Source organism: Tursiops truncatus, chromosome 7, assembly GCF_011762595.2.
Source record: "Tursiops truncatus isolate mTurTru1 chromosome 7, mTurTru1.mat.Y, whole genome shotgun sequence".
Taxonomy (NCBI): Eukaryota; Metazoa; Chordata; class Mammalia; order Artiodactyla; family Delphinidae; genus Tursiops; species Tursiops truncatus.
In genome coordinates, this window is record NC_047040.1 from 86,349,551 (window position 1) to 86,365,188 (window position 15,638).

Below are 15,638 nucleotides of genomic sequence, written 5' to 3' on the forward strand. Positions count from 1 at the left end.
TGAACCTAGTTGCAGGGCAGGAATAAAGACGTAGACATAGAGAATGGATTTGATGACATGGGGTGGGAGGGCGAAGCTGGGGAGAAGTGCGAGTAGCATCGGCATATATACACTACGGAATGTAAAATAGTTGGCTGGTGGGAAGCAGCAGCATAGCACAGGGAGATCAGCTCCGTGCTTTGTGACCACCTAGAGGGATGGGATAGGGAGGATGGAAGGGAGGCTCAAGAGGGAGGGGATATGGGGACATATGCATGCATATGGTTGATTTGCTTTGTTGTGTAACAGAAACTAACACGGTATTGTGAAGCAATTATACTCCAATAAAGATCTATTAAAAAAAAAATAGAAGGCTAGAATGCATGATAGAAAGATACTGAGAGGACAGTAACTTTAAGCAAAGGGATTAGGCTTTTCTCTTTTCTCTCCCCAATATCTTAGTCACTTTTATCCTCATTGAATGATAAAACACTTACTTATACATGACTTTGCTAGGTACAGTACATGAGACCTGCAAAAATATACCATTGCTTTGAGATTTACAGTTCTAAGAGAAAACTAAGAGAGACATACAAATAGTGACCTTAAAATACCAAACCAGTACAAGTAGTCAGGATGAAGAAATAATCCATTATTGTTCCTAAAAATGTTTCAGCAATTTTATCTTCATTTTTAGCACAGAATGAGAAGTACATTGATAATGGCCACTTGAATATCCTCATCCATTCATTCACTAATTTAACACTGCAAATTTTGAGTACTCTCAAATATCATCAAGCCACTCTGATAGTTGCAGATAAAGGTAAACTAGAGTTCTCTTTAGAGTCTGGCAGTCTAGTGGACAGACAAACAGACATGGATAATTAGCTTGTTGTAACACACTTTGGCCACTGCAATGGTAGAGATATGCACTGAGTACTAAGGATCTCCTAACTCACCACAGAGGTTTGGGAAAGCTTTTTGGAGGAGGTGTGGCTTGAGCTGAGTTGAACAGGATGTTAATTTAGCAAAGAGAAGACACTGATTTAAATATAAACATCAGCACAGAGTAGCGTGCATCAGGGATTATAACTGTCATTTTCCTGGAACATAAATCATGGGTCAGAGAGAGGTGGGAAAAAAACTGGAGAAGGGGACTCAGTGATAGCTTTCTATTGAGGAACTTGGACTTGAGCCATTCCAAATACAGTAATTTAATTAGAAATTGTTCTTAACCTTTGACTTCAGTTTGGAGGTCACCATCTCTGACGGCACTATCCCAGTCCTACATTTTGTATTTAGCCATCGCATCTCCTATTTTACCTCTATTTTTTTAGGCCACTTGATTTTGTATACAAAAAGGGTATATTTACATTACTGAAATTGGGTAGCAGGAGTATTTAGGTTCTATTTAAATAATCAGAGAAAGATGAATTGGCAGACTGATTTACCATTCTCCAGACATTCATAAGCCATTTCTTGAAGGAAGCTAAGAGTCCTAATGTTATAGATCACATTTTATTGCATTTCGATGGAAAGAGCTGGTACTTTTGGATACAACTCATACTTTGGGAGGAAAGCAATACCTGATTTTCCTTACATGGATGTGGGCTTTACTATGAGTAATGAGAAATAAACTTATTTTCCAAGAAAATCTCATCGATTATACATGTTTACAGTTAAATGTTTTCCCTAAGCATACTTTTGGGCCTATTTGGGACACCCAAATAAATGCATTAAAAATCAAATTATTTTTTTTTAGGATTTTGAAGAAAAATAGCATTATTCCCGCACTCCAGAAACAAAAAGGAGTATACCAAATAAATTCTGTACACAGAAAGAGTTGATCATTTGCATTCAAAAGAATGCTTTTTTTCTGCACAGGGATTCACTGTAAGAATGCTTTAAATATCATGTTTAGCTAAGATACTTTAAACTTGATATGACACCAGTAAACAAATATCATATACCTAACTTTACAAGAAAATATTAATATATGCCCATTCTAGGGTCATGGAATAAAGAGAGGAGAAACTTTCAGAGGAGATCAAAGGACATTTTTTTCTATTGTTTACAATCACAGTAGTGTATTCATGCTAAGGAAGTATTGCTGGAGAGTTACAGCAAACAGCCCTCTGGATCTGGCCTATTATTGAAAGAAAGATGCCATTTGACCTAATGAAATCAGAAATTGATTAAATGCAGTTCATCTAAGGGGAAATATGGTCAGGGAGTTACTGCCAGGGTCAAGAGGAGATGCGGTGATCTAGTGCTTGAGTGCTGATAGGGTTAGATAGACTTTCAGAGTAGCTGATGCTACAAGATACATGACAATGGACACTGAAAGGTCAGAGAGCGAGATCAACCCCTTAGATGGGAAGGAAGAGATTAATCAGAACATCCTTTGCTCAGCTTATAACTAAGTCCTCTTATCCAATGATTCACGGAGAACTGAATGTTTTGAAGAGACTGTAATCTATGGGTCCCAGGAAACTTGAATTGCTGCTAACTGTCTTGGAAACACATGTCAGAACAATTGCTGTGGTCACACAGTGCCTCAGTGAAGCCCTGGAACCTTCGTGAATAACACTGGTTTTTGTTTTTTTTAATTAAATAATACTGTTTTGACAAAGTAATTCAGATGTCTGATTATCAAGTGTGCATTTAATCTTTACTGTTTGTTTGTTTGTTTTTCTCATAATGTTTAACTCTTCCAGCTTTGGCAATGTAAATTTTCTTTTAAAACTTTTCATGTTTTTCTTCACCAAACTGGAATATTTTGAAATAAAGAACTCCCTTAACCTGTGGGAAACAATCAAGAAGAGAGCTGACACTCACCGTTCCTTAGATATTGTGTCTTAAATGTCAACTACGAACTGGCATTTTCTATTGGCACTTGCCATCTACCTCTACAAGGATTAAATCATGTGTTGCTGCAGCTGCTGACTTTCAACACCCCCTGAAAGGAGTTCAGGTGGAGAGCAGAAATGAGGCACTCTGTGCTCTGAGAAACACTGGCAGAACAGGTCTTCAGATAGTTAGATATTTTCAGGAGTCAATTTTATGACCCCAATTCTTGTATCTCTTCATATGTGGAAAAGTGCTAAAATCCTTCATGGCGACCTCTGCTCCTTGTGACTAGCAGTAACCTGCACGGGACTAGCAGAAACTGTCTGTAAAAAATATGTGCTTGATTGCATGTATTCCCCTTCACCAAAATCACATATATACTGACCTTGCCCCCTGCCTGCCTCTGTGGAGCAGTTTCTCAGAGCTATCTGGGATGCTGTCTCCCGGGCTGCAGTCCTCATTTTGTCCCAAATAAAACTCTCACATTGTGCGGTTTTTTTTTAAGTCAACATAACTATAGTAAAACAAATTTATTTTTATTTTCACACTTCAGTTCAATAGTTTATTTTTCTCAGGTGGATATTGAATGAAACTGGTGCCAGGGTACCAATATTGATTTTAGTGGGAAAAAAAAGAATCAGATAATTGACCACCTTATCTGAATCTGGATCTTTCTGACAACACGTTTACCCATAATATTCTACACAACTATTATGATTTTTTTCGTGTGTGTCCAGGTAAGAGTTTTTCTGTTTCTTCAGAGCTAGATATAATTTCTTTGTGCAATTTTAATATTGTTTTCATTTTCTTGGCAGATGGCTTATTCATCTTACTATTTTCATGCATTGGCAAGATTAGGCTGTTTTATACAAAATTCTTAATAAGAAGAAACTTTAACATATGTATTTATATGACTCTCCAGAACAGGCCTCACAATATGTTTTGAACAATTGCTAATTACATATTCATCCAGGAAACTAGTATGACTTTTCCATTTCGGATAATAATGAACATTTTAATAAATTTTGTTAATTATATAGTTACCAGAAAGGTCACAATAGTCACAAGAAAAAATATATTGGCTTTTGGAGAAAAAGTAGGAAAACAGTGATTTATCAATGTTTTACATTTAAAGAGGTCTTAATGTAACTCATACTCAGAAAATTTGACTTTTCTCTTAAAATTTTCAAATTACAATTAGAAAATGTATATATTCTTTTATTGAATTGTGAACATGAGTAATGCCTTATTGTGTATGTGTGTGTACATGTGTGTATATACTCCAGTTTTTGATTGTGAAACTTTCAAACATACAGAAAACAACAGCATCATGATCACTCCCATAGATACCACCTAGATTCAACAAACGTTAACATTTGGGACAATGCCAGACTAATCTCTCATTACATACATGTCTTACAAAGAACATCTGACCTTGCTGAGGACTCACTTCCCCACCCATGCTGCAAAAACTTCCTCTCCAGTCCTTCATTCTCTCCTTTTCTGACTATTTCTTCTGGCTTGGAGGCCTTGCATTCCCTCCTTGCCATCACTGGGGATTTTCAGGGTCCAGGAATCTCCTGGCCAAAGCCATTCTGAGAATCCTGATTGCATTGGTGGAGTTGGTGTAAGGGTGGGGGGAGGAGAAAAAGGGAAACCAGATGGAAAGCAATGCTACTGGGAAGGCAGAGCTCCTAGGACAGAGGTGCAACAAACTCAAAATGAACTGTTCCCTAGAAACAACATTCAAAATGATTGCATAAGATTCAAGTGTGCTTTTGTGGCTAGTACATGGTTTCCTTACGAAAATGTGTTGAGGTCTAAGCCACCAGTTTACAATTGGATTTTGAGAAGTTAGTCTACATACAGTTGTGGATGGCCAGTATTATAATTATTTAGATTAGCACAAAAATTAACTGTCTTCTCTATCACACTTGTTTTCACTTGGCATGACCATTACTACTTTGCAGGCAAATTTTTAAACAAAAATATCACTAAAGTTTCACAAGCATTTTCATTTTCTGCACTGTATAAATATCTCAATCCAATTTTTCCATTCTTATCTTTATTCCTGTAGCCTTGTACCTACGTTCTTGTTACATACATCACTAAGGAGCTGTGGAATTAGGAAATCCATATCTAAAATACTTTTAGGATTTCACCCAGAATACATTTGGTTTTTATGATGCTTTCATCAAAAGACAGTTAATAGGAAACCCATTTCCTTTCGGTTCTATTACTTTTGATTTTATTCTTCTAACTTATGTTCATTTTGGGGTGCTTATTTAAAATGCTAAGTATCAATTTTGTATAAACTTATTCAAGATTTCCATACATGGATTTACAGCTTAGCAATTGATTAGCATGAGATATACTACTCCTACAGCATAATCTAAATACAAAAATAATTTTTAAAAGTTTAAAGTACAGATGTGTGGAGCCAGGAATTTTAGTGGTGTGGCTTCAGATATATCTATTAATGAAAAATAATAAATACATGAATGAGGGAATAAACTAGAGGTATGGCTAAAGCAATGGTGAAATGGCTAGATGCTGAATCCTTTCCATCAACTGGAGTTTCTTAATGAACTGCTCTTCTGGGCATAAATGAATCAAGAGTATTTCTTGGCTCCCTTGTGCTAGTTCCTGGTGTGCTGCTCCCAAGAATGCCCTGGCTGCCATTTTCACCTAGGGAGTCGCCAGGGAAAAGACCAGCTGCTCATATTCAGATTTTTGCAGCCATAACTCCCATATCCAGTTCTGGCTCCTTTCCCCTATTTCCTCTACACTCAGAGAGAAGATGTCAAGTATATATGCCTTGCTCCAGTCTTCTATCAGACACCACCCTTGGCTCATGCCCTAGTTTGCTGCCATCTGCTTGGGGACATAGAGGGCAATAATAAGAGCTCCTACTTATTGAGTGCCTGCTGTGAGCTAAGTATTTACATATCTAATTTCACATTCTCACTTGATCCTGCAAGGACAGTATTAGATCCATTTTTATAGACCTAGAAAGTAAAGCTCAGAAAAGTTCAGAAAGCTCTCCAAGGTTTCTTGGATTTATATTTGAGCTTTTCCTCTTTGCCATCAGTGGAAGACGCTTCTCTTTCCTCGGAAAAATATGTTAGCATTTTCTTTGACTGACTCTCCACTTTCCATAACAGCCCTCCCTGGAGAGCTGCTCTCCCACTCTCATCCCATGCTGGTGTCCTGAATTTCCCACAGTGATTTGGCCCTTACATTGAATTTTCTGGCTTCTTGTCTGTTAGACTCAACTGATATCTTAAAATATCTGATTAGTACTTAATAGTGTTGGCAGGTTAGAATCATATTTTAAAAAGGAAAGTATATTTAAGCACTTAACTTTCTGATTCACTCACTGAAAGTACATATTTTTTTTCCCATGTTATACAGAGAAACTGGACAATGAAATGACCACCTGTTAGCTGCTAATGATGTTCACATGCCTTTAAAAAAAGTAATTCTGGCTTTATCTGTCTACAATCTTGGCGACAAAACTCGTGGGAACATCAAGGGCACAGGAAGCCAAAGGCAGCAAACTGACAATAAAGTTTGTTCTTAGACTGCTAATAAGGAAGGAGACACTGTGACTCTCTAACTCCACATAATTATTTAATCTCAAGAGGGTGACATAAAACCGAATTCATGCTTTAAAAACCTAAGTTTGGGTGCTCAAATCTGGGACTGAGATCAGAGGGGTTTCACAGAGCGTATTTCCTACTTGAAAAAATATTTTAAAAAGCATCAAATATAAAATATGCCAATCACTATTTTAAATGCATAGCTAATTTGATATTGTGTGGGTGGGTCAATCATTACGCCTTTCAAATGAAAATGAATATGTAAATACCGAATGAACTTCATTCAAAGTATTAGATGGATATTAACTGTATCCTACGTTGCAAAAAATATACTAGTCCTAAAAAAGGCTTACAACTATAAATATCCACCAAAATACAGTAACGAAGCATTTTCTAAAATTAGGGCTAGCAGTAAAGATTAAACGACCCTTTTAGTTTAACAGTGAAATCAAAGTCCAAAGGCAACATCTGGTTTTAATTCTTTTGCTAATATGTTTTTGGGTCCCTATTTAAGTTTATTGATTTATATGGATCTCATCTTTAATGTAATATTTCCACCCAAGGCCAAGGTTGATATAAACTAAGTTTACCTTTTATTTGTTCATTTCACTATAGTGTGATGGTTAAAAGCACAGACTCTAATATCGGTTTGCCTGGGTTTGAAACTTGTCTCCATAACTTGTTTTTTGTACAAGTTGCTTTAATTTTCTGTGCCTCAGTTTCCTCATCTATAAAATAGGGTTAATAATGGTACCTATGTCATTGGGTTAGTAGAAGGATTAAGTAAATCAATATAAGACAAGCACTTAGAACAATGCCTGAACAGTAAGTACTCAGTATTTGCTAGCTATCATTACTTTTTAACTGCAAAGAAAAAGGTGAATATGAGGTCATTATACAGTTAAATACATTTTGAAATGAATAGAATGAATTATATGTCTCTTTCCTTGTCTTTAGACAGGATCGAATTTAAGCCCCAAATAGACAAATAACTGTCTCTCCCAGTTAAAAATAAATTCTAAAGAGAAGCGGCTGGTATTCTACCTGTAGGAATTTTTTTCCCCAGTATGGTCTGAAAACATTTCAAGTGACTATTGCTGAATACAAAATCCATTTACCTCAATGTTTCTCACACACACTTTTATAAACCTTTATTTTCTCCTGAGCTTTAGGCTTCAGAAATGTGCCAAGGTCTCCTCCAAACCAGCAATTATATCTGAGATTCCAGAGCTACTGCTCATTGCCTCATGCATCCTTTTATATCCACTACAAGTGTTTATGTAGTTAACATTAATTATGTACTCACAGTTGAATTCTAATTCTAAAATCTTATGTCTGATCCCATACGAAGTCAAGAGGGACAATGACCAGGAATTCAAGAGAAATCTTCAAATGAGATAACTTCAAACTGTACCATCATATGGAAAACTTTTAAAAATGGCATTGTTTATCTTCCACAAATAATTTGGAAAGCACCATACAGTCCAAGACACTAACACTGATAATTTTAAGCTCTAAGTTAACACAACTGCTACCTAAATAATGTACCTAACAGTTGTTGAAACTATGGTATGGTTCTTTGAATAATGACAGTTTTGAAAGGGTGCTCTTACTCAAAGCTGTCATGCTGTTTCTAGATTTGGGTTCCTAATAATTTAGATTTGGAAGATATAGTATCACATATAAATAGTTTCCCTCTTTCTTGTCATGTGGGTGAATGTACATGTACATTTATGTATAAATATGTATAATACTCTCTAATGCACACAAATATGTGTATCTACACATATGGTCATCTAGCATATTTACTCATATACATATGTAGATAAGGAGATATTCCATAATCAGCCTTTCTCTACTTACTGAGTTCTCCTTAAGTTCAAAAAGCTAGGATATAACTACACTGATCTTCGGTCAGAGGGAAATTGCAGAAAAAATGGTGATTCAGAAGATTCAGTGTAGGTAGACAGATGATGCAAGAAAGGTATTATAATTTACAAGACTTTGGGAAATTGTTTTTCTCTAATTCCAGAGATACCTACTTGTTCTTTTAGGAAGCTGAGACTCATGTCAACTCTGTGAGATATGCACGACACTTTTTCATAACTTCCTTTATTGAGGAATAATCAGAGTGAAGAAGGTTAAGAGATATGCTCAAGGTCACTATATAAGCGGACAGACTGGTCCTTTTCATTTCAAATTCATTTCTTTCAGAATAGTAGAAATAGATGTGACCTTGGAGGACATCTAATCCACATTCCACATTTCTAAATCTTTCTGGTGGTCTAAAAGTGTAGAAAGTTGCATAGTCTGTTGGTTTATGTTGAGCCAACTATGCTGGTCACTCATATATCTTTTAACGTATGGAAATCAAATAGTCAGCTTACCAAGGTTTGGAGACACTTGACATTTCCCACTCTCAAAATCAATCACCAATCTGAACGCCATGGTTATTACTCAGAGATTCAGAGGTTTGCTGTAAGCAGAGACCATGACCTTGGAACAATTATTTTTTCAAAAGGCATTACCAACAATGACGCATGCAAAGCGCCCAGACTGCCCTCCAGTGCATGAATCCCTGGCCAGAAAATGGCTACGAATCTTCCATGAGTAGTATGAGTTTGGCTCAAATCTCATTTCAATGCATTTATATTTCATAAGCACTGCATTTAAACAGAGTTAAAATGAGCAAGTCAAAAGAAAATACTTACTTAAAGATTTCCTGTTCTCTGGTTTCTGTTCTTTTATATCACTATCATAGTGACTTACTAGTTCAGTACTGGAGGATCTCTGAATTTTAAATAATTCCAGGTTTCTTGAAGGACTACTTGGATCCTTTGGCTGGAAATGACAATTAGATGGGATAATTTTACAAGGAAGAAAAAATGCACTGAATAGTTCTGTGATCTATTTTGCTGTTAAAGAGAAGTTTGAAATAAGGTAATTATTTTGGAATAGGGCCCCTAAGCTAAGCTCAATTTTCAAATTTAATAATGATATATATATATATATATATATACACACACACACACACACACACACACACATATACATATATATATATATATAAAACTTACTAAATGCTGTGCATACCCCAAGCACTCCGTGCATTAACTCAGTCATCACAGTAATCCTATGAGGTAGGTATTATTATTATTATTATCCTTATTTTCCAGACAAGGAGACTGAAGCCAAAAGAGATAAATAATTTGCCTAAGGCCACACAGCTAGTAAATGATAGAACCTGGATTCAAACTTTCAAATGCAGGAAGTTTGACTCCAGAGTCCACTCTTAATGACAACAGCAATCTGTGTGTGTGTGTGTGTGCGTGAGTACTCATGTGTGCCTGGATAAGGGAACTATATTGATGATGGAGAAAAGTCAATTTGTTATTTTATTTTTTAAAGTTTTGATCCCAAAGTTATATAATGGAAGTGTGTGATTAAATCACAGTAAAATTACACAAAAATGTTGTAGTTTTTGTATACATTATTAAAAACGCTCAAGAATATTTTCTTCTCAAGATTTTGCAAATATTAGTGTCCTAAAATAAGACGTTTGGTCGAGAAACAGTATAAAATGAGTAGTTTTAAATAATTTGACTCTTTTAAGAACATACTCTAAATGTGTGAATTTAGGGTAATTTCATGAAGTTCTAGATACATAATTTTCATGAGAAGAACAATCTAGCTTAGCTGGAAGAACAATGAAAATCAATACAAAGGGTTATTGTTTACTGGTATTATAACAGTGAGTATGGGCTTAAATACATTGATATTTATTTTCAAGAATATGTATTATAGATTGCATAAACTGAAAATGTGAAAATTCAGTAGTTATTAAGTCCTTGTGTGCTTTTCACAGACTTCAGTGAATGAACGTCTGTGTTATTTCAGGAAAAAAATGAATGCACTGTGTTTTTGAAAGAGAGAAATCAAATGACATTTAGTTCCACAAATCCTCTCTACTGAAAATGGTTTTCGTGGACTAGTTAAACTTAAAATAACTTACTAACTCTCAATTCATAGGATCTACTTAAATGCATGTGTGCTTATGCCTAAGCAATAGATTTAAATGACTACATTCTAATTAATAAAGGTAACAGCCAAAACAAATACATACCAATCTGTCAATTGCATTTTTGATAGCGTTGAACCAATCCAATATGATGAAGTCAATATCTGACTGCAGAAGGAACTCAGTTCCTGATACTGTTGTGATCTAAAAAAGAAAAAGTTGAGAGGTAAGCAAACCATATAAAATAAAATAGATCTCTTACACTAAAAAATATATACTTTTTTAAAAAACACACTTTAATACACTCAGATATTTTCTTGTATTCCAGTAATTGTCTTTCTGGAAACTGGGAGACTAGGATCATTTTGAACTGCTCTCTATAAACGATTTTTTCATGTCATAACAAATATATTATTGTTTTAATAATAGAACAATTAACTCAGAGTAGGCCTAAAGCTGAATTACTCCAACTCATGGAGAAAGGAAGCCAGGAAGTTCAGAATAATGCAGACAGTATCCACTTAAGTCAGAACCTCAGAAAAATGCACTCGGGTGTGTCAGAATTCATTCTGCACTTTTGGCTCTTTCCTGTTTGTCTCTTTCAAATCAAATAGTATCTCTATATTTGATTTCATTTTATGGAAGGCACTAAAACAGATTATTTACCAAAGAGACTAATGCAGACTTTTCTGAAAGGTCATTCTAACGAATAACATTTGGCTACTTCTACTTTCCTATCATAAAGACCTATAGGAAAGCAATAAAGGACCAATTTCCCCACAAAGGGAGTACATTAGAATAAAAGTTCATTTACATATTTGAACCTCTCATGGAGAGTACTTATCAAATGAACATTCCTGTTCCAGACTCTTAGGGCTGTTAAGTAGTTGGCAATATTTAGCATGCAACTATACGTTTTTCATTGCAGGGAATCTTTTTCTCCCTGGAATTGTGAGAGAAGAATGTGGCCCTATAGAAAACAGAGCAATGCTCTTGATTTTACACATAAAGGACTACTTAGACAAGAATTTGATTAGAGTGGGTGTGGACACGCTCTTCGTATTAAGCTATCAATCTGAACTGTGAAGATTTTCCCTTTGTATTGTTGACTTTTTGTTTCAACAGGAAGATGAACATTTCCCAACTACTGTCACACATCAAGCAAAGCTTCAGAGGTTTAGAGGACTGACATTTCAAAATACTCAGTCAGGAGCTAGTCACCTCTTCTCAGCCTTACTTCCTCTAAATAGGAGGTAAATGCTGAAACGTGGCACAAGTTCAGAAAATCACAAATCATGCTACAAAATGTCTCTGTAATTCTATCATTAAAGTGACAATTATTACCCCAAATAGCTCACTCTGAAGGTTTCAGTGATTCTTATGGCAACATTTAATGACAATAATCCTGGAGTTTTAAAGCAATCTTTGATTACACACATACATATATATTCATTTGCATTGATTTTTAGAAAAAACTATTTAGAGATGCAACATTACTCAGTGCTGCAATGCAACCATTCTTGAGTGAGTTGGATTCCAACTTTTTACAATTGTAAGAAAAGGAACTATTCAAAGTACATTCAAATTATGAGAAGTGAAAGATTAGAAAATAAGAGGAATTTAATTATCCACACTAGCGTTTGACAGATTACCAGGGCCCATCTCTTTTTTTTTTTTTTTTTTTTTTTTCGGTACGTGGGCCTCTCACTGTTGTGGCCTCTCCCATTGCGGAGCACAGGCTCCAGACGCGCAGGCTCAGCGGCCATGGCTCACGGGTCCAGCCGCTCCGTGGCATGTGGGATCTTCCCGGACCGGGGCACGAACCCGTGTCCCCTGCATCGGCAGGCGGACTCTCAACCACTGTGCCACCAGGGAAGCCCTATCACTCCTTTTTTCTAAGTAAAATTGCGTGCAAGAGTCGGGATGGCTCAAAATAGCCTCCAAATAGTCCTCTGTTTTATGTATCTAGTAAAAGACAGTTAAGCTGATGTTTGCTTAATTATCTGAACACACTTACAATGGTCTTTACTTACATAAAGTTCCAAATATTTACTTTATAAAGTGCTGCCACAGAAATAGTCATCTAAAAATATAAGGTCACTTCTAACTAACGCAAGAAAACTAGTAATGTCCTTGACCTCTACCTTCATCCTAATCTGAAGGTAAATATTTTGATTAAGAATGTATTATATAATGTTACGATTTGTTAACATACACAAAGAAAAATCAATTAGCCCAAAGGCAGTGTACAACCTATTTCTCTGTCATTATAAATAAACCATTATTAAAATTATAAAAAGGAACATTTTCGAAGTACCAGAAACAAACATATTCTGAGGGTTTAGGAAAGAGCCAGTACGGTTCAGTTTTCAGTCTAGTAAATTCAAACAGTGATAAAATGTAAGTACTTCAGCAGTGCATTTGCAGTTTTGGTGCATGCTACGCAATGCAAAGGGGATCTTTACTCCTAACACAACCAAGAGCAAAATGTACTTTAAAAGTTTCTTTGTCCAAATATATTACTGCATTAATTGTACATAACCAGTGATTTATGAATTCATTTTGAGAAGCTGGATCAGAGAACTATGTGAATGCAATTCATTCAAAACATACTATCAGAAAGATACAGTTTACATCCTTTTCTTGGTCTTCCCACTAATCTTTCAAGTTACTAGGCAGTCTGGAGAAGTCTGCTACTGCTCTCTACAGTTTAAATGCATCCACTTCTTAATTACAGTCAGTAATTGACTGTTCTGCTCCATTCCAATCACTCACAGGAAAGCAGTTTCAAAGTCTTTGGCTGGTAAAACACATTTAATTCAGGTTTCTCAATCCACTTTTTTAACATTACCTCTTTAGGTTTTCTGATAAATGGTTTGCTGAATCATACTTGCACTTTGAACAATCAAATTTTCAACACTCTTAAAAAAAAAGATATCAGTAAATGTTAGCTTTGACTAAATGTTTGATTATCTCCTGATGACACTATAGAGTGATATAGAACTGATAACAGACATAAAAGATTTGATATTGAGCCAGGCTAATGTATTCTTTCTGTATCGTGCTTTGTCTAACTGACAGATGCTGGAATACGGTAGATGAAGGAAGAACTTACAGAAAAGATGGGTTTAGGCAAGAGCTGTTGGTCTACACTTTGCTTCAAAGCCTACTTTAGACAAATGCCTCTTGAAATCCCCTATCTCCACTAAGTTGTATTTTGAAGGGATATATCCTGGCACCAAAGCCGTCTCAATGAAATTTTCTGGTGTTGTCAAGAATAGATGTATTTAAATACCTGTCAGGAAATTTGCCTGAAACTTTTTCTCGCTAAATAATGACCACCTGAATTCTTGCTGGTAATAAGTGTATGCCTAAGAAATTATGTAAGCATATCCACTGGGCAACACGCAGAACAGACACATTCCTCAAGACTCTGGTGTTAATTCTGCAATAGTTTCCCTGGGCTAGGGACATAACTTAGTCTGTGTCCTTGTTAGGGCTCCTCTGAAGATGAAAGCAGGTACATCCCAACTCCAAACTTCACTGATTAGAGACAAGGAGAGAAGAAATTTGTTTTCTAACCTTTAATTAACAAATGGAGTATAGTTATGCTAATTTAAAGCTGCTTAAAGGACTTTTAATGAGTAGGGTTTATGTTTAAGTATTGCCCTTTTCAATATTGTCAATTAAGTACTGCTCTTGTCAAAATGCATTCTGGCGGTTAGTCTTTCCCCTGTTGGATGTTCACTTAAATGAGAAATTAATATGTAGGATGGTATTTATATTATTAACATTTTCCATACTTTGGTTTACCAGAATAGAAACAAAAAATTTTCAGAACATCACTTTTTTTTTCCTGATTTTAAGACATTAAATTTACTGTGGAGAATTTAGAAAAACTAAAGATAATGAAAAAACAAATTAAAACTATTCATAGCTCCATAGAGGAAACATTATAGACATATTACTTTAGTTATTTTTCAGTCTTTTATAAATAATAACCAAATGTGTGTGATAATGATCAATGAACAACTTTACGTTATAGATGCCTCATGAGTAAAACATATTTGATGGTTAAATATTGTCGGCTACTTCCATTCCAGTTGACCTCAAATGAATGTTGGGAGACTATCAAAGGTGCTAGAGTTAACAAGTGACACGTGTTCCCCTCTTTGATAGTAACAACTTACCTACTGCAGAATAAACCCCACACATAATTTTAGTTCAGGAGAATGAGAAGATGTATTTCTCACCGAACATCTCCCTAATCATCAATAAGGACTGATTAAACATCTATTAAGTGCAAGGCGCATTGTTAGAAGCTAAGAATACACAACTCTCACCCTCAAGAGCTCACAATCTGTTTGGATAAACAGGACATATGAGTATAAGGATAAATAACAATAGAAAATGGCTTATACTAAGTCCCAATGTGAGTGGCACAGACAATGCTCATGCCAAGATTTCAGAGGAGGGAGTAATTACTGCAGACACATTTGTATCATGGAATTATATATAAACTATTGGTCATGATATGTTATTCTTTAAAGGTTGACTTTATCAGAACTTTAGTATATTAAGGATATGAATACTACCACTTGGTATGCAAAGTGATAACAGCTTTAATGATCTCAAAGCACATATTAAACATTCTTCAAATGCAGCTTTCTTCCACTATCATAAAGTAATTTTGCAAATGAAGAAAATGAAGCAAATGAGGAAAATGAGAATGCCATTCTATCAAATTGGCATCACTTTAAATGACAGAATTAAGAGATTACAAAGATCTTGATTTCTAGTTCACTAGTTCTTAGCAAACAGTCGTATACCAGTCAAGGACTCTGCATATGGGAAAAGGACCATGATGATTTGGTTTCAGTTGTGAAATTTGGAATATAGATCTTAGACAAAAGTTGCTTGTTTCTTTACTGTTATGCTAAAGATAGCACAATTTTCAAAGATCAACCAATATTGTTTCTCAGATGTTTTCTTTCTTTTTTTTTTCCCTCAGAAACAGCTACTATCCTGCTACGAAAAAAAAAAATATATCTAAAACAGAATTGGAGCACCCAAAAAACTCTTTGAGATTCTAGAAAGAACTAAAACAATCCTATGTTTGAACTAAGTATCTTTCACATTTTGCTTAGGATCAAACTTTGATGATGAGCCTAAGGAGGGTTTATTCCATC

The 15,638-nt window shown here is 35.3% G+C and overlaps 1 protein-coding gene across 3 annotated transcripts in view; it reads right to left on the bottom strand.

Moving 5' to 3' along the window:
• ARHGAP15 (Rho GTPase activating protein 15) overlaps positions 1–15,638 on the bottom strand; it is a 621,340-nt gene that overhangs the window by 293,835 nt on the left and 311,867 nt on the right. For all 3 annotated transcript variants that reach the window (XM_019925524.3, XM_019925523.2, XM_073807741.1), the window contains exons 7-8: positions 10,555–10,653; positions 9,143–9,272 (exon numbers count right to left, since the gene is read on the bottom strand). In XM_019925524.3, coding sequence (XP_019781083.2) covers positions 9,143–9,272; positions 10,555–10,653 — 229 coding nt within the window. The remainder of the gene's footprint in view (positions 1–9,142; positions 9,273–10,554; positions 10,654–15,638) is intronic.